A 17,019-nucleotide genomic window follows, 5' to 3' on the forward strand; every position below is an offset into this window, starting at 1 on the left:
AATAAAGGTCCAGTTTCATTCTTCTACATCTGGTTATCCAGTTTTCCCAACAACATTTATTGGAGGTACTACTATCCTTTCCCCATGGTGTATTTTTGGCACCTTTGTCAAAGATTAGTTAACCATATATCTCAATTCTGTTTCTTTGGCTTGTGTCTGTTTTTATGCCAGTATGATACTGTTTTACTATAGCTTCGTAGTATAATTTGAAATCAGGAAGTGTGATGTTTCTACCTTTGTTGTTCTTTCTCAAGATTACTGTGGCTATTTTGGGTCTTTTGTGGTTCCATACAGATTTTAGGTTTGTTTTTCTGTTTTGGTGGAAAATGCCATTGGGATTTTGATAGGGATTGCAGTGAATTTGTAGGTCATTTTTGGTAGTATGGACATTTTGACAATATTACTTCAATCCATGAATATGGGATATCTTTACACTAATTTTGTTGTCTTCAGTTTCTTTCATCAGTGTTTTATTGTTTTCAGTGTACAGATCTTTTAGTCATTGGTTATATTTATTCCTAAGTGTTTGTTCTTTTTGATGCTATTAAAAATTGGATTGTTTTCTTGATTTCTTTTTTAGATAGTCAATTGTTAGTGTATAGAAATGCTACAGTTTTTTTTAATGTTGATTTTGTATCCTGCAACTTGACTGAATTTGTTGATTAGCTCTAACACTTATTTTATGGAGCCTTTAGAGTTTTCTGTGTATAGGACCTTGGATCTGCAGTGAAACAATTTTATTTCTTCCTTTCCAATTTGGATTTCCTTTTTTCTTTCTTATTTATTTATTTATTTATTTTGACTAATTTATCTGACTAGAATTCCCAGTACTGTGTTGAACAGAAGAGGTAAGAGTGGGCATGCTTGTCTTGTTCCAGATCTTAGAGGAAAAACTTTCAGTTTTCCCCCATTTATTATGGTACTGACTGTGGGGTTTTCATAAGTGGTTTTTATTGTGAGGAGGTAAGCTCATTCTATAACTGTTTCGTGTAGAGTTGTTTCTTGTAAATCATGAATAGATGTTGAACTTTGTCAGATGCTTTTTCTGCATACCATTGAGATGATCTTGTGGTTTCATCTGTAATTCTGTTAATGTGTTCTGCATTGATTTGCCTGTGTTGAACCAACCTGACATTCCAGGGAGGAATTCCACTTAATCATGGCGTATAATCTTTTGATGTAATGTTGAATTTGGTTTGTTAGTATTTTATTGAGGATTTTTACATCTGTGTTAATCAGAGATATTGGCCTGTAGTTTTCTTTCCTTCTGGTGTCTGTGTCTGCCTTTGGTATCAGGGTGATGCTGTCTTCATAAAATGAGTTTCAAAGCGTTTTCTCTTTTTTGGAAGGATTTAAGAAGAATTGGTAGAATTCAGTAGTGAAGCCATCTGGTCCTGGGCTTTTTCTTTGTTGGGAGGTTTGTGATTATTGCTTCAATCTATTTATTACTATCTGTTTGGGCTTTAGACCTTGCTTCGATCTCTTTGTTTATTACTATCTGTTGGGGCTTTAGACCTTGCTTCGATCTCTTTGTTTATTACTATCTGTTGGGGCTTTAGACCTTGCTTCGATCTCTTTGTTTATTACTCTCTGTTGGGGCTTTAGACCTTGCTTCGATCTCTTTGTTTATTACTATCTGTTGGGGCTTTAGACCTCTTCTTTGCTCAGTCTTCATAGATTGTATATTTCTAGAGAGTTATCCGCTTCTTCTGCGTTATTCAGTTCGTTGGCATGTAAGTGTTTGTAATAGGCCCTTGTAATCATTTTTATTTCTGAGGCATCTATTATAATATCTCCTTTTTTATTTCTGATTTTGAGTCTTCTTTTTCTTCATTAGTCGATTTTATCTTCACCAACTTAGTTTTGTTGATTTTTTTCTATTGTTTTTCTCTATTTGATCTATTTCTGCTCTGGTCTTTATTATTTCCTTCCTTCTGCTAACTTTGAGCTTAGTTTGTTCTTCCTTTCCTAGTCCTTGAGGTATGAAGTTAGGTTGTTATTTAAAGTCCTGCTTCTTTGTTAATGGAGGTGTTGATTGCTACAGAATTCCTTTTTTTTTTAAATTAAAAAAAGAGAGATGGAATCTCACTATGTTGGCCAGATTTGTCTTGAACTCCTGGCCTCAAGCAGTCCTCTCACTTCAGCCTCCCAAAGTGCTGGGATTACAGGCGTGAGCCACTGCGCCGGCCAAGACAGCGTTTTCAACGTGTTGGCCAAGCTGGTCTTGAACTCCTGACCTCCAGTGATCTACCCGCCTCAGCCTCCCAAAGTGCTGGGATTATAGGTGTGAGCCCCTGCGCCCGGCCTTCTTGCTGTAATTAATTTTAGGTTCATTCCGTTGTGGTTGGAAAAGATACGTGACATGATTTTGATCTTCTTAAATTTTTTATGACTGGTTTTATGACCTAACATGTGATCTGTGCTGGAGAACGGGCCACGTGTGCTTGAGAAAAATACGTCTTCTGCTGCCGTTGGGTGAAAAGTGTGTGTGTCTCTGTGAGGTCGTTTAGTCTGGAGCGCTGTGTAAGCCTTCTGTTCTTTGTTTTTGTCACTGTTCAATTTCCTGTCTGGGTATTCCATCCATTATTTAAAGTGGGGTATTGAAGCCTTCTGCTATTACTGTATTTCTGTTTCTCCTTTGAGATCTGTCAGTATTGCTTTATATATTTGGGTCTGATGTGGGAACACAGATACTTACAGTTGTTACAGCTTTCTGTTGAATTGACCCTTTGTCATGACGTAACGACTTTTTTGTCTCTAGAGACAGTTTTTGACTTAAAGTCTGTTTTGTCTGAGATAAGTATAGCCATTCCTGCTTTCTTTGGGTTACCATTCTTACACATGGAATATCTTTTCATCCCGTCACTTTCAGCCTGTATGTGTTCTTCACTCAAAAGTGAGTTTCCTGTAGGCAGTATACTGTTGAATCATTTAGCTGCTCTCTATCTTTTGATTAGTGAGTTGAATCCGTTTTTATTCGAAGTAATTATTGATAGGAAAGGATTTCCTTTTTCCATTTTGTTAACTGTTTTGTCTATCTAACAGTTCTTTTGCATGTCTTTGTCTCTTGCTGTCTTCATTTGTGTTTTGTTGTTGTTTTTGTGTTTAATGGTCTTTGTTTTCCCTTCTCTTTTCCTTTTGTGTAACTTCCATAGTCATTACCTGGGACTTACATAAAATACAGTTGTCTGTTTTATGATGGCAACTCACCTTCACTTATATGCTAGACCTCTCAGCTTTTACCTCCCCCTTCTACATGGTGTGCAGTTAATGCCACCATTCACAGCTATTTATGTGATCGTTAACATAACTTGTTATTTATTTATTTATTTATTTATTTATTTATTTATGAATGACAGATTCTCACTCTCACCCAGGCTGGAATGCAGGGGCACAATCTCAGCTCACTGCAACCTCCGCCTCCAGGTTCAAGTGATTCTCCTGCCTCAGCCTCCTCAGTAGCTGGGACTACAGGTATCTGCCACCACGCCTGGCTAATTTTTGTATTTTCAGTAGACATAGGGTTTCACCACGTGGCCACGCTGGTCTTGAACTCCCGAACTCAGGTGATCCACCTGCTTCAGCCTCCCAAAGTACTGGTGTTACAGGTGTGAGCCACCATGCCTGGCCAATTTATTGTTATTTTAAATATTTTTGTCTTTTACCTTTTTTTCTTCTTTAGGACAAGGTCTTACTCTGTTGCCCAGGCTGGACTGAAGTGCAGTGGCTTGATCATTGCTCACTGTAACCTCAGACTCCTGGGCTCAAGCAATCCTCCCACTTCAGCCTCCCAAGTAGCTGGGACTACAGGCTTGTGCCACCACGCCTAGCTACTTTTTTTTTTTTTTTAGTAGAGATGAGGTCTTGCTGTCTTGCCCAGGCTAGTCTGGAACTCCTGAGCTCAAGTGCTGTTCCCACCTCAGCCTCCCAAAGTGTTGGGATTACAGGCATGGGCCACTGTGCCTGGCCTCTTTTAACTTTTATAATGGAATTTAAAGTGATGTATCTACCACTGTTAGGGTAATACAGTATTGTGTTTGTGTCTGTATATGTCCCTTGACCAGTAAGTTTCATATTTTTTATGCTTTTGTGTTGCTATTTAGTGTTCTCTTGATTCAGTATGAAGAATTCCTTTTAGTCATTCTTGGAAGGCAGGTGCAGTGGTGATGAACTCCCTCAACTTTTGTTTGTCTGGGAATGTTTTTTTTTTCTGTGTTTCTGAAGTATTGCTTCGCCAGATATAATGTTCTTGGAAGGGTTTTTCCCTTCCTTTCAGCATTTTGAATATATCATCCCATTTCTTTCTGGCCTGAAGGTTTCTGCTGAGAAATCTACTGATAGTCTAATGAGGGTTCCCATGTATGTGATGAATCACTTTTCTCTTGCTGCTTTCAGAATTCTTTTTGTCTTTGACAATTTGATTATACGTGCTTCGGGGGGCACATGTCATCTTGAGAGAGAGGCCTCTGTATCATCTAAATATGGATGGGAGGGGAGCCCTCTTCTGTAGGCTCAGAGAATTTTAGGTAATCTGAGAATCTGAGGTTCTCCAGGCCTAGAAGTTTGTATGCCACGAGTCATAGTCTCTTTCCTTCCCATCTAGGGTCTAACCTTGGCCTTGCAGCCTTCTTGGGTTGGGGGTTTAGCTTCCCTGGCAGCCATTCATTTCTGGTTCCGGCCCCTGGCTGCCAGAGAGCACAGCTCAGTGCCCTTGGCTTTTGGTCACATTGCTGCCTCTCAGCCTTCTTTGTCTTTTCCCTAGACCATCTGCAGAGCTCAGTGCAGCCGCCACCCCCTCGTCCTTACACTTCCTGCCTCCATGTTCACAACACATCACCTAGTGGGTGCTCTCCCACTGGTCCCCACCACTGGTCCCCACCATATGGCCCCACCTCTTGCCTTCTTGAGCTGCTCTTGGCACCACCTCCCATAGGTTAGTTCTCTGGGAAGCAACCTTAGAGACAGAGTCACTGTTTGGGGCTGACCGTTTGGGAGAGAGGTGGGTGAGCAGGCATGGGCCAAGAAAGGGAATGGCGCCCAAGCCAGGCTCAGCACCTCACCTGACCCCCAGGGGCTGGGCTGAAGGGACCCGCCAGAGCAGCTGTCCACGTGCTGGGCCTAGATAAGTGCCCTTCAGACCCTGCCTCGGCCACTTGCTGACTGGGTGGCTCTCTGGAGCTGAGCCCCAAGCCTTCTCCCAGGAGCCTGGGTGGTGGCGTCTTGTCTAGCACCAGGATTAGTGAAGGTGGCATGTGGTTTTGGAAGCAGCTCACCAGTGGAGTGGAGGACTTTTGTGCGGGTGCTAGACGATGACCAAGACAGAGCCCATCAGCTGGGCTTACGTTTCCTCTCAGTTCTTCTTCTCCTCATGTGTGTTGTGTCTTTTAATTTTAGTATTTATTTTGGTACAATATTTACAGTACTTATTATTGTAGAATGCATTTGTTAAACTTGAAACCAGTTTTTTTTTTTTTTTGGCAGAAGTTTGGTTTCAAGAAAAGGTTGAGTTGGTGCTTATAAAAGCTGCAAGATTTTTCTGTGCTTTCAGTTAGTGTTGTAAGTAACGATGCAAAAACACTATTTCTGCAGCTAAAACAGTGTTACACCAGAAAAGCAGCCGGCCTCCTGTACCTATCTCCAATGCGACCAAACGCAGTTTCCTAGGCAGCCCTGCTGCAGGGACCCCGGCTGACCTGCAGCCCCCCGCGCAGCTGCCGGCGGACGGCTGTCACAGGCACTACCTGCACCCTGAAGAACCTGAATACCTGTAAGTCTGTCTGTCTGCTTTCAGAATCAATTCACCATCGTGTGTCCCTATTTGTGTTACTTTAAAATATTAATTGAAGTTACCTTTTTTAACATAAGCAATCTGTAGTAGCTTATGAAAGGTTTTCTTTCTGCCACTGCCCTTCTGGCCACTCGGTCCCCTCTGCAGAGGCCGGGAATGATACTAGCAGGAAATTCCTTCAAGGATGTGTACCTAATTCTAACATTGTTTATGGAACAGGTGTTTTTCTATTCTCTTTTCCACCATGTGTTACACTGTTTAAGAAATGATCTAAAGATTAGAAAGTTGAATTGACGGTTTAGATGTGCTGTTTATGGTCTGATAGACATAAAGAGTGAGATCCTCTTGCATTTCAAATATTGTGAAGTCTTCAAAGAAGAGTATTTGTTTGCTTCATTAACTTCGGGGAAGAATTAATTTGATTCTAGTGAAAAAGTTTATAGAGCTGCTTAAAGGCTAAACAACTCTAGAAAAAGAGTTGTTTAAAAAGCGTTTTTTGGAAAATGAATTTTCATCACGAAGACCTAATTTGGATAACCATATCTGAGATAGAGTGATTGTCCCAGAACTGGGGGAGGGGATGAAGGAACCTTCGCTTGGAGTAAGAGTGAGCTTTGTGTTTCGTGTGGTAGGAGGGCCCACAGCTGATTCCAGCCTGGAGCCAGTTAGCACACCTAAAGTAGATAAACACTGTTAACATGTGGCGATTTCAGATGAAAACACTACTTAAAAGTGATTTTAAATAGTCACATAAAGGAATGGTTCAGTGGGACAGTATGGCATAGAACGAACTCATTTGTTTCAGGTTGTTTGAGAGGAGCTAAAACCGGCGACCGTGTTGAGGGTTGGGATGCCGGGGCTGCCGGAGCCGGGAGGAAGGAGTTGAGAGGCCTTGTGATACAGGCAGTGAGGCGGGTGCACACCCAGGGGCGGGGCTTAGCTGAGGGAGGGGTTTGGATATGTTCTGTGTTGGGGGGCTTTGAGACTGGTGTGTGTCCCCAGAGCTCAGAGCAGAGGTGGGGCGGTAACTCTGCCCGCGGGCACAGGCGGGGTCACTGAGTGAGGAGAATGCCTCGAGGCTGAGCCATCCCTCACATGGGCCAGCGCGGACACTTGGCATCCTTTCTCTGGTCTTTGCGTGTCTGTTGTTGAGCCCAGTGTGTGTGTGTGTGTGTGTGTGTGTGTGCGTGCGCGCACACGCACAAGAAGCTGGTGCCCGTGTACACACTGCTCTGTGACCTGCTGTTTGCACCCAGCAGCCTGTGGTGAGAATTTTCCCACTTGGTGCATCCTCCTCTGCCACAGTTTCAACAGCTACCCAGTCTTCCACGTCACGGGTGTGCTGTGAGCGTCCGCTGTCCCCACGCTGTCCAGGCTGCAGGGTTTGCATTGTGGCCCTGACACAGGTCCCTGTGCCATTCATGCTCTGCCCAGCTTCCCCGGTCTCCCTGCCCTGAGCCCCTCTCTTCGCAGCCCTTTCGCTTATGTGCTCCTGCACACGTGCTCTCACTGTGTCTCTGTGGTGTCTGTGTCCTGACTCTGGTGTCCTCTGTCCGTCTTTGCCTCTTCAGGCCTAGGTGTGCCAACTCTGGTCCAGGGTGCTGAGCTGTCCCCTGCGATTTCCCCAGCCCGTCTGCACCTGGCAAATTATCCCTTTACCAAATTCTCCCCAAAGTGAAACAACCAAGATAGCTGCCCTGCAGTGTGAGCGTGCTTGTTTCTCGGGAGCTGGTGCCTGTGGGGTGGCAGGGGCTGCTGGGTGCCGGTCTCACGGGTGTTTCTCTGTCAGAACTGTGCGATCCGCACACGTGTGACCTCGGCCTTTCCTGCACGTGCTGTTCTTCCTGGGATTGAGGCCCTCACGCCCGTGCCTGTGTGTGCACCTCTCATCCTTCTCACACCCGTGCCTGTGTGTGTGTGCACCTCTCATCGTTCTCACACCCGTGCCTGTGTGTGTGTGCACCTCTCATCCTTCTCACACCCGTGCCTGTGTGTGTGTGTGCACCTCTCATCCTTCTCACACCCGTGCCTGTGTGTGTGTGCACCTCTCATCCTTCTCACACCCGTGCCTGTGTGTGTGTGCACCTCTCATCCTTCTCACACCCGTGCCTGTGTGTGTGTGCACCTCTCATCCTTCTCACACCCGTGCCTGTGTGTGTGTGCACCTCTCATCCTTCTCACACCCGTGCCTGTGTGTGTGTGCACCTCTCATCCTTCTCACACCCGTGCCTGTGTGTGTGTGTGCACCTCTCATCCTTCTCACACCCGTGCCTGTGTGTGTGTGCACCTCTCATCCTTCTCACACCCGTGCCTGTGTGTGTGTGCACCTCTCATCCTTCTCACACCCGTGCCTGTGTGTGTGTGCACCTCTCATCCTTCTCACACCCGTGCCTGTGTGTGCACCTCTCATCCTTCTCACACCCGTGCCTGTGTGTGTGTGCACCTCTCATCCTTCTCACACCCGTGCCTGTGTGTGTGTGCACCTCTCATCCTTCTCACACCCGTGCCTGTGTGTGTGTGCACCTCTCATCCTTCTCACACCCGTGCCTGTGTGTGTGTGCACCTCTCATCCTTCTCACACCCGTGCCTGTGTGTGTGTGCACCTCTCATCCTTCTCACACCCGTGCCTGTGTGTGTGTGCACCTCTCATCCTTCTCACGCCCGTGCCTCTGTGTGCACCTCTCATCGTTCTCTCCCTTAAGCTGTAATCCAAGGAGTGGTAAAGGTGTGAGTGATTTTAAGAGGTTTTTATAGATATTGCCATATTGTCCTCTAAAAATGTACATTTTTACCCTCCCACCAGCAGTGTGGGAATGTTCTTGCTGCTGTCTGTGATGGGTTTAAGTTACTCATCAGTATCTTCACAGTTGTGGCTTAGTACAGTGGGCATCATCCTTGTGGTCTGTTTTATCTCTGAAGTTCTCTCTCTCTTATTTTTTTATTGAGGCAATAATGTGCTTTTTTGAAAACTGTTGCTTGTCAAAGGATCACTTTTTCTTTTTACTTTTGCTTATCTCAAAAAATCACTCTAATTGCACGCTTGGGTTTTGCTTTTCCTGTGAGAAGCTGGTTGTGTTGTAGACACATCGGAGGGTCGGTGTGCCCCTGTTCACGGTGTGTGGATGTCCATCCCAAGTTGGAAGTTCCTGGTACTCTTGGCTCATTTTTCCCAAACAGTCCGAGTTTCTCAAAACTTGGTGTGAATTCAGGATGGTCCTGTATACTCGTGCATTTGCTGTTGACCTTGAAGTGTGATAAAGGAAGGATTTTCCCGTAATTCTTTTTCCATTTAGTGGGAAAGGAACTGCTGCCTTCAGCCCATCCCATCCTTTATTGCCACTGCGACAGAAACAGCAGAAATCCATACAGGGAGAGGACATCCCCGGTAAGAATGTTGTTTCCTCCTCATCTTTTTTCCTTAATTTCTCGTGACTATAGATTAGTACAATCATATTTCTCAAAATTAACTCATTTTTTTCTGATGTAGTGTTTTTTTTGTTTTGTTTTGAGATGGAGTCTTGCTCTGTAACCAGGCTCCCTGGTTCAAGCAATTCTCCTGCCTGAGGCTCCCACGTAGCTGGGATTACAAGCACATGCCACCATGCCTAGCTAATTTTTGTATTTTTAGTAGAAACAGGGTTTCATTATGTCGGCCAGGATGGTCTCAATCTCCTAGCCTTGTGATCTGCCCACCTCGGCCTCCCAAAGTACTGGGATTACAGGTGTGAGCTACTGTGCCTGGCCAATGTAGTCATTTTAGTTAAGACTGTGGCCAGATAAATTTTAACTTGTGTTGTTGTATCTCAGAATTTATAGTCTTGCTGTGAAACTATCGTTGAGAGCGATTACCTTCTGTGTAGTAGACACACAGTAACTGCGACATAAGCAGGAGCTCACTCACGCTGAAGCTCTTTCACAGTTCTGGGTACTTCGTTGGGCCGGTCGCTGTTGAACCGTGTGTGACCATCAAAATGTGGGACAAGTGCGTGGTTTTGCCTCTCTGCTTTCCGTGAGGCCCTTCTAGTGTACTAACTTGCGAGGCATTTTTCTGGAGAAATGGTCATACTGAAAGAATTTCCAGTGATAGAAAATTGGTTACTCAACACTGTCTGTTTCCTCTGAACTGCAGATCAGCGACATCGATCGAATTCTTTGACCCGAGTTGATGGTCAGCCTCGAGGAGCAGCAATAGCATGGCCAGAAAAAAAAACCAGGTGAGTCTCTGTTTCAGCGATGTTTCTGTTTGGAATTTTTTTATACTAAACAGCAGTTCTTTTTTTTTTTTTTTTGAGATGGAGTCTCGCTTTGTCGCCCAGGCTGGAGTGCAGTGGCCGGATCTCAGCTCACTGCAAGCTCCGCCTCCCGGGTTTACGCCATTCTCCTGCCTCAGCCTCCCGAGTAGCTGGGACTACAGGCGCCCACCACCTCGCCCGGCTAATTTTTTGTATTTTTAGTAGAGACGGGGTTTCACCATATTAGCCAGGATGGTCTCGATCTCCTGACCTCGTGATCCGCCCGTCTCGGCCTCCCAAAGTGCTGGGATTACAGGCTTGAGCCACCGTGCCCGGCCTAAACAGCAATTCTTAAGATGTCGCCCCGACCCCCTGAGGATCACCGAGACCCTTTTAGGGAGTCCCTGCGATCAGAATTATTTTTATAACAACACTAGGAAGTTACTGCCTCTCTGCAGCCTCACGCTCGTGAGTGTGCCGTGGGATTTTTCGGAGTCTGCACGCCATGTGGTGTGGCAGCAGGTGGAGTCAGGTATGAGGGTCCAGCCAGATCCCAGAGCTATACAGGTGTCAAATAGTGCCTGGCCTTACACTGGAAACTTCCCTTCTGGAGAATATAGTCATTTGTCATGGAATGGACTAATTACTGTAATTTCAATCAATGTTTAGAAAATGTCTGAGCTTTAATTTCTAGGATGATAAATAGAGATTAATACTGATAAATAGAAACAAAAGCTCTTTGGGGTCCTCAGTAATTTTTAAGGGTATCAGGAGGTCCTGGGACTAGAGTGAGAATCACAAAGCTGAAATGATCTCTGATTTTCTTCTGCCTCGCAGAAGAGTGAGTTTAAATCTCCTGCATATGAGAGGCGCATTCTCGTTGCATGGCCGGCATTCTCCCCCACCGGTCCGTGTTGGGGTCTCTGGTGTACACAGCAGCGCACCCAGTGGGCCTTCCCTGTGTTTCAGGCCTGCGTCCCAGCCGACACCTTTTGCTCTCCATCATGCTGCGAGTTGTGAAGTGGATCCCAGCTCTGGCGACAGCATCAGCTTGGCCCGCTCCATCAGCAAAGACAGTTTGGCATCCAATATTGTTAATCTGACCCCACAGAACCAGCCACACCCCACGGCCGTGAAGACCCATGGGAAGAGCCTCCTGAACAATGTCAGTATTGAGGATGAGGAAGAGGAGCTTGTGGCTATCGTTAGAGCAGATGTGGCTCCCCAGCAGGCTGACCTGGAGTTCCCCAGGGCCTCACCCCGGGCCTCAGGCCTTATAGCAAGTGCCCGGTCTCCCCAAGGACAACTGGACACCTCAGAAAGTAAGCCTGACAGTTTTTTCTTGGAGCCTTTGATGCCAGCGGTGCTTAAGCCAGCGAAGGAGAAGCAGGTGATCACCAAGGAGGATGAACGGGGGGAAGGGAGACCAAGGAGCATCATGTCCAGGAGGCCCAGCGAGGGCGCCCAGCCTTTGGTACGAAGGAAAGTGACTGGTAGTCGTGACTTGAATAGGACTTTTACCCCAATTCCATGCTCAGAATTTCCCATGGGCATCGACCCCACCGAGACAGGACCGCAGTCAGTGGAGACCATGGGAGAGGTGTGTGGAGGGCCTCTGGCCCTTGGCGGATTCGATCCGTTCCCCCAGGGACCATCCACAGATGGCTTCTTCCTTCATGTAGACAGGGCTGATGAGGACACTGAGGGAAGGTTGTATGTTAGTTGTTCAAAAAGCCCCAACTCCCACGATTCAGAGCCGTGGACTCTCCTCAGGCAGGATTCTGACTCGGATGTGGTGGACATAGAGGAAGCCGAGCATGATTTCCTGGGTGAGGCCCATCCTGTGGTTCTCAGCAGATACATCGGGGAGGAAGAGTCGGCTAAACTGCAGGAGGACATGAAGGTGAAGGAACATGAAGACAAAGATGACGCCAGTGGCCGCTCGAGCCCCTGCCTGAGCACAGCGTCTCAGATGAGCAGCGTCTCTGTGGCGAGTGGGAGTGTGAAGATGACCAGCTTTGCAGAGAGGAAGCTCCAGAGACTCAACAGCTGCGAGACCAAGTCCAGCACCAGCAGCTCCCAAAAGACCACACCAGATGCGTCTGAGAGCTGCCCGGCCCCTCTGACGACATGGAGGCAGAAAAGGGAGCAGAGCCCGGGCCGGCATGGCAGGGACCCCGCCAGCCTCTTGGCGTCTGAGCTGGTACAGCTGCACATGCAGCTGGAGGAGAAGCGCAGGGCCATCGAGGCCCAGAAGAAGAAGATGGAGGCGCTGTCGGCAAGGCAGCGCCTGAAGCTCGGCAAGGCTGCGTTCCTGCATGTGGTGAAGAAGGGCAAGGCCGAGGCTGCCCTGTCCCTCAGGCCGGAGCACTTTTCAAAGGAGTACTCTCAGCACAATGGGGAGGACTGTGGGGATGGCGTTTCCAAAACTGAAGACTTTCTCGTGAAGGAGGAGCAGAGAGAGGAGCTCCTGCACGAGCCTCAGGATGTGGACAAAGAGAGCCTGGCCTTTGCTCAGCAACATACAGCCAAAGACCCCGTGGCTCTGCATGAGCTGGAGAGAAATAAGGTGATCTCCGCCGCCCTCCTGGAGGACACCGTTGGGGAGGTGGTGGACGTGAACGAATGCGACCTTTCCATCGAGAAGCTCAACGAAACCATCAGTGCGCTGCAGCAGGCCATCCTGAAAATCTCTCAGCAGCAGGAGCAGCTTCTCCTGAAGTCTCCCACAGTCCCAGTGCCGGGCTCTAAGAGTAACTCGCAGGACCACAAAGGGAAGGCGCCAGTCCACTTCGTGGAGCCACTCTCTCCTACGGGCGTGGCTGGCCACCGCAAAGCCCCCCGGCTGGGTCAGGGCCGGAATTCCCGTTCCGGAAGGCCGGCGGAGCTGAAGGTCCCAAAAGACAGGCCACAGGGCTCCTCCCGAAGTAAAACCCCAACGCCCAGTGTAGAGACGCTCCCGCACTTGAGACCCTTCCCTGCCAGCAGCCACCCTCGGACGCCCACGGACCCTGGCCTGGACGGTGCCCTGGAGCCCAGCGGTGACCCACATGGGAAGTGTCTCTTCGATAGTTACAGGCTCCACGATGAAAGCAACCAGCGGACACTTACTCTGTCCTCTTCCAAAGACACCAACATTCTTTCGGAGCAGATGAGCCTCAAAGAAGTTCTGGATGCAAGTGTGAAGGAGGCGGGGCCCAGCTCCTCAGATGTCTCGGGAAAAGAAAGCATCCCCGTGGAGGAGCCTCTGAGGAGCAGGGCCAGCCTCATTGAAGTGGACCTCTCTGACCTGAAGGCCCCCGACGAGGACGGGGAGCTGGCAAGCCTCGACGGCTCGGCGGACCTCATCAGCGAAGGCGACCAGAAGCCGGGGGTCGGCTTCTTCTTCAAGGTAAGGGATCAGTAGCATCTGTTTCAGGCACTCGTGATTGTGAGTGAGTTAGAAAACACAGATCTGCGCCAGGCTGGCCTGCCGCTCCTGTAAGAGGCCAAGGGATGCGTGTGTTTAGCTTTATGGGCCACAGAGTCTCTGTCCCGAGGACTCCATTTGGCCAGAGGCATCCCTGGGCAGTACGAATGCAAGGGAGCGTGGCGTGGCTGAGATGACTTTGTTATGAGCCCTAAAACTGGAATTTCCTGTGATTTTCAACATTGTTTGCTTTGCTGGTTTTCCAGTCAAAACCCTGTTGTCGCCCCATCCCACCCCAAAGTGTAAAAAGCGTTCATCGTTAGAATGCTCTGGCGGTGGCCAGGCCTGGCATGTGGGCTGAAGTTTGCCAACCTCTGATATAGCAACTTCAAAAAACATTTTTTATATGTCTGTCTTGTAATTTTTTTTCTTAGAGATGAAGGGAAGCGTAAACTGAACTGTTTTAATAGTCAGTGCATCACATGATGTTTCGCTGTGACATTCATCTCCTAAGATGATAAGACCATATTTTTGTTGTAGCTTTTCAATGTTGAGACAGATGTTGATACACAGTTACGGTATTGGGTGCAGTAATGTGCCGTACAGGTCTGTGGCCTAGGAGCAGTGGCTGACCTCACTGAGGCCTGTGGGGGGCGCTGCCAGCCAGGTGCGCGCACACTGCGTGATGCTCACAGGACAGCGAAGTCGCCTAAGGACCTATTTCTCAGAATGTTTTCTCTTGGCAAGGGACACGCAACTGTTTCTGCTTTGCCTCCAGGTAATTATGAATTTGACTGAGAGGATACCAAATCATCAGGCGGATCTTAGCAAAAGAGGCAAGCTTTATTTGGTGGTTGCACTTCTGAAATGTAAACAAATTAGTGACCAATTTCAGTATTCTCTTTTTTGCTTTTTTTTGGACAGAGTCTGGCTCTGTCGCCCAGGCTGGAGTAAAAGGGCATGATCTTGGCTCACTGCAACCTCTGTCTCCCGAGTTGAAACGATTCTCCTGCCTCAGCCTCCTGAGTAGCTGGGATTACAGGCGTGTGCCACCATGCCCAGCTAATTTTTTTTTTTTTTTTTTTTTTTTTTAGTGGAGACAGGGTTTTGCCATGTTGGCCAAACTGGTCTTGAACTCCTGACCTCAGGTGATCCACACTCCTTGGCCTCCCAAAGTGCTAGGATTACAGGTGTGAGCCACCCCACCTAGCCAATTTTTGTATTTTTAGTAGAGACAGGGTTTCGCCATGTTAGGCATGCTGGTCTCGAACTCCTGACCTCGAGTGATTCACCCACTTCAGCCTCCCAAAGTGCTGGGATTACAGGAATGAGCCACTGTGCCCAGCCTCGCTCTTATTTTGGAAGTATACGTGTACTTTTTTTTTTTTTTTTTTTTTTTTTTTTTGAGACGGAGTCTTGCTCTGTGCCCCAGGCTGGAGTGCAGTGGCGCAATCTCGGCTCGGCTCACTGCAAGCTCCACCTCCCGGGTTCACGCCATTCTCCTGCCTCAGCCTCCCGAGTAGCTGGGACTACAGGCGCCCACAACCGCGCCCGGCTAATTTTTTGTATTTTTAGTAGAGACGGGGTTTCACCGTGGTCTCGATCTCCTGACCTTGTGATCCGCCCGCCTCGGCCTCCCAAAGTGCTGGGATTACAGGCGTGAGCCACCGCGCCCGGCAACGTGTACTTTTTAAGGCAAACTGGATCTCACGTGAGATGTTTGGAAAGTTGGGTTGATGCGGAGCGCCTTTGAAATGCACTGGTTTGTCTTCATTCGTATTTTAGAGTCTGTAACGGTTACAGAAAAGTGTAGAAGTCTTTATGCATTAAACTTTTAAAGGTGTAGTGACAGTCGGCTGCTGGGTCGAGTGCGGCCGTGTCGGGCGTCTGAGGGGGTTCCTGTCATGCTCTGTGTGGCTTCTGTCTTGCAGGACGAACAGAAAGCTGAAGATGAGCTCGCCAAGAAGCGGGCGGCCTTCCTCCTGAAGCAGCAGCGCAAGGCCGAGGAGGCCCGCGTGCGCAAGCAGCAGCTGGAAGCAGAGGTGGAGCTCAAGCGTGATGAAGCCCGGTAAGCCTCCCGCGGCGGCGGAAAGCAGACTGGGCAGGAGCCTGGTGGGTCCCTGGCGGCCCCCGTCCCGTTCCTGGCACTGGCCGTGGACCATGGCAGTGAGTGCCTCTGAGGGTCATACTCCTCCCATGGGTGGCCTCCCTGAACTTTCACGGCCCCTGCTGATCTGCAGTGAGGATGTGCGTTGCCGGTGGCCAGTGAGGCTGTGTGGCCTGGTGGCTCATCTGCAGGACTGCTCTTGCAGCCTCTGCGCCCGCTTGTGGAGGCTGGCCACCCTTGGTCCCAGCGGCCGGGCAGAACCCGAGAAACGCGCCTGGACAGAGCGCCGCGGCGCAGGCGTCGTAGAAGAAGCCCGGTGACCGAGCAGTGTCTGAGCCTGTGTTTCTCTCAGGCGCAAAGCTGAGGAAGACCGGGTCCGGAAGGAGGAGGAGAAGGCGCGGCGCGAGCTCATCAAGCAGGAGTACCTGCGGAGGAAGCAGCAGCAGATCCTAGAGGAGCAGGGGCTCGGCAAGCCCAAGTCAAAGCCGAAGAAGCCGCGGCCGAAGTCGGTGCACCGGGAAGAGTCGTGCAGCGACTCCGGCACCAAGTGCTCCTCCACCCGTAAGCGGCCCTGGCCCTCAAGCGGGCAGCGCTTCCTTCCGTGGGCGGCGGCCTCATGTTCTTTAGCTCATTGCAGTTTTGTCAAGAGTGGTGTGAGACAGGAAGGGTGGGGATGATTTTCCCTGTTTCACGGATGACAGTGTTGAGACCAGAGGCTCTGAGATGTGCGGCACATCCAGGCACAGCCTGGCTCCCTGGGGCAGGGTGGGGTCGTGGCCTCTCTGGCCGAGCTCTGCAGAGCCAGGTGAGGGGTAAAGGTACAGAGGACAGGTACGTGTCTGTCGGAATCTGTTCATGAACCATCATCTGTTTCTGTCTCTGGCAGCTGATAACTTGAGCCGGACTCAGTCAGGCTCCAGCCTGTCCTTGGCCTCTGCGGCAACGACAGAACCCGAGAGCATTCATTCTGGGGGCACACCCTCTCAGCGGTAAGGGACTGGAGACGGCCGCAGGCCCGAGGCTGGAGCACATTGGTGGGGGGGGTGGGCGGGGGCCAGGGTGGGACTTCCTGATTAAAAACAATGAGAAAGGCTTTTGTAACTTTAGTTTTGATAGAATTTCACATTTACAGAACAGTTGCAATAATGTCATCAGGAATTCCAGTGCCCTTCACATGGGCTCCCCAACTGGTTAAACTTGGCAGCCTTTGCCTTACCACCCTCCCCTTTCCCCCACCCCACACATGCACGCTTGCTTCTTCATCATTATGAGTCCCTTGGAGTCCAAGCATGGTGGCTTACCCCCATGATTCCAGCACTTTTGGAGGCTGAGGCAGGAGGATCACTTAAGCCCTGGAGTCCCAGACCAGCCTGCACAACAGAGTGAGACCCCCATCTCTACAAAAAATACAAAAAAAGTTGGCTGGGTGTGGTGGCATGCACCTATAGTCCCAGCTACTTAGGAAGCTGAGGTGGTAGCATCA

The 17,019-nt window shown here is 48.9% G+C and overlaps 1 protein-coding gene across 10 annotated transcripts in view; it reads left to right on the plus strand.

Annotated features, from left to right (window-relative positions):
- Positions 1–17,019, plus strand: part of CAMSAP1 (calmodulin regulated spectrin associated protein 1) — a 99,561-nt gene that overhangs the window by 72,856 nt on the left and 9,686 nt on the right. For all 10 annotated transcript variants that reach the window (XM_077967095.1, XM_077967098.1, XM_028834605.2 and 7 more), the window contains 7 exons: positions 5,590–5,767; positions 9,082–9,173; positions 9,918–10,002; positions 10,990–13,411; positions 15,361–15,497; positions 15,889–16,097; positions 16,423–16,525. In XM_077967095.1, coding sequence (XP_077823221.1) covers positions 5,590–5,767; positions 9,082–9,173; positions 9,918–10,002; positions 10,990–13,411; positions 15,361–15,497; positions 15,889–16,097; positions 16,423–16,525 — 3,226 coding nt within the window. The remainder of the gene's footprint in view (positions 1–5,589; positions 5,768–9,081; positions 9,174–9,917; positions 10,003–10,989; positions 13,412–15,360; positions 15,498–15,888; positions 16,098–16,422; positions 16,526–17,019) is intronic.

Source organism: Macaca mulatta, chromosome 15, assembly GCF_049350105.2.
Source record: "Macaca mulatta isolate MMU2019108-1 chromosome 15, T2T-MMU8v2.0, whole genome shotgun sequence".
Lineage (NCBI taxonomy): Eukaryota > Metazoa > Chordata > Mammalia > Primates > Cercopithecidae > Macaca > Macaca mulatta.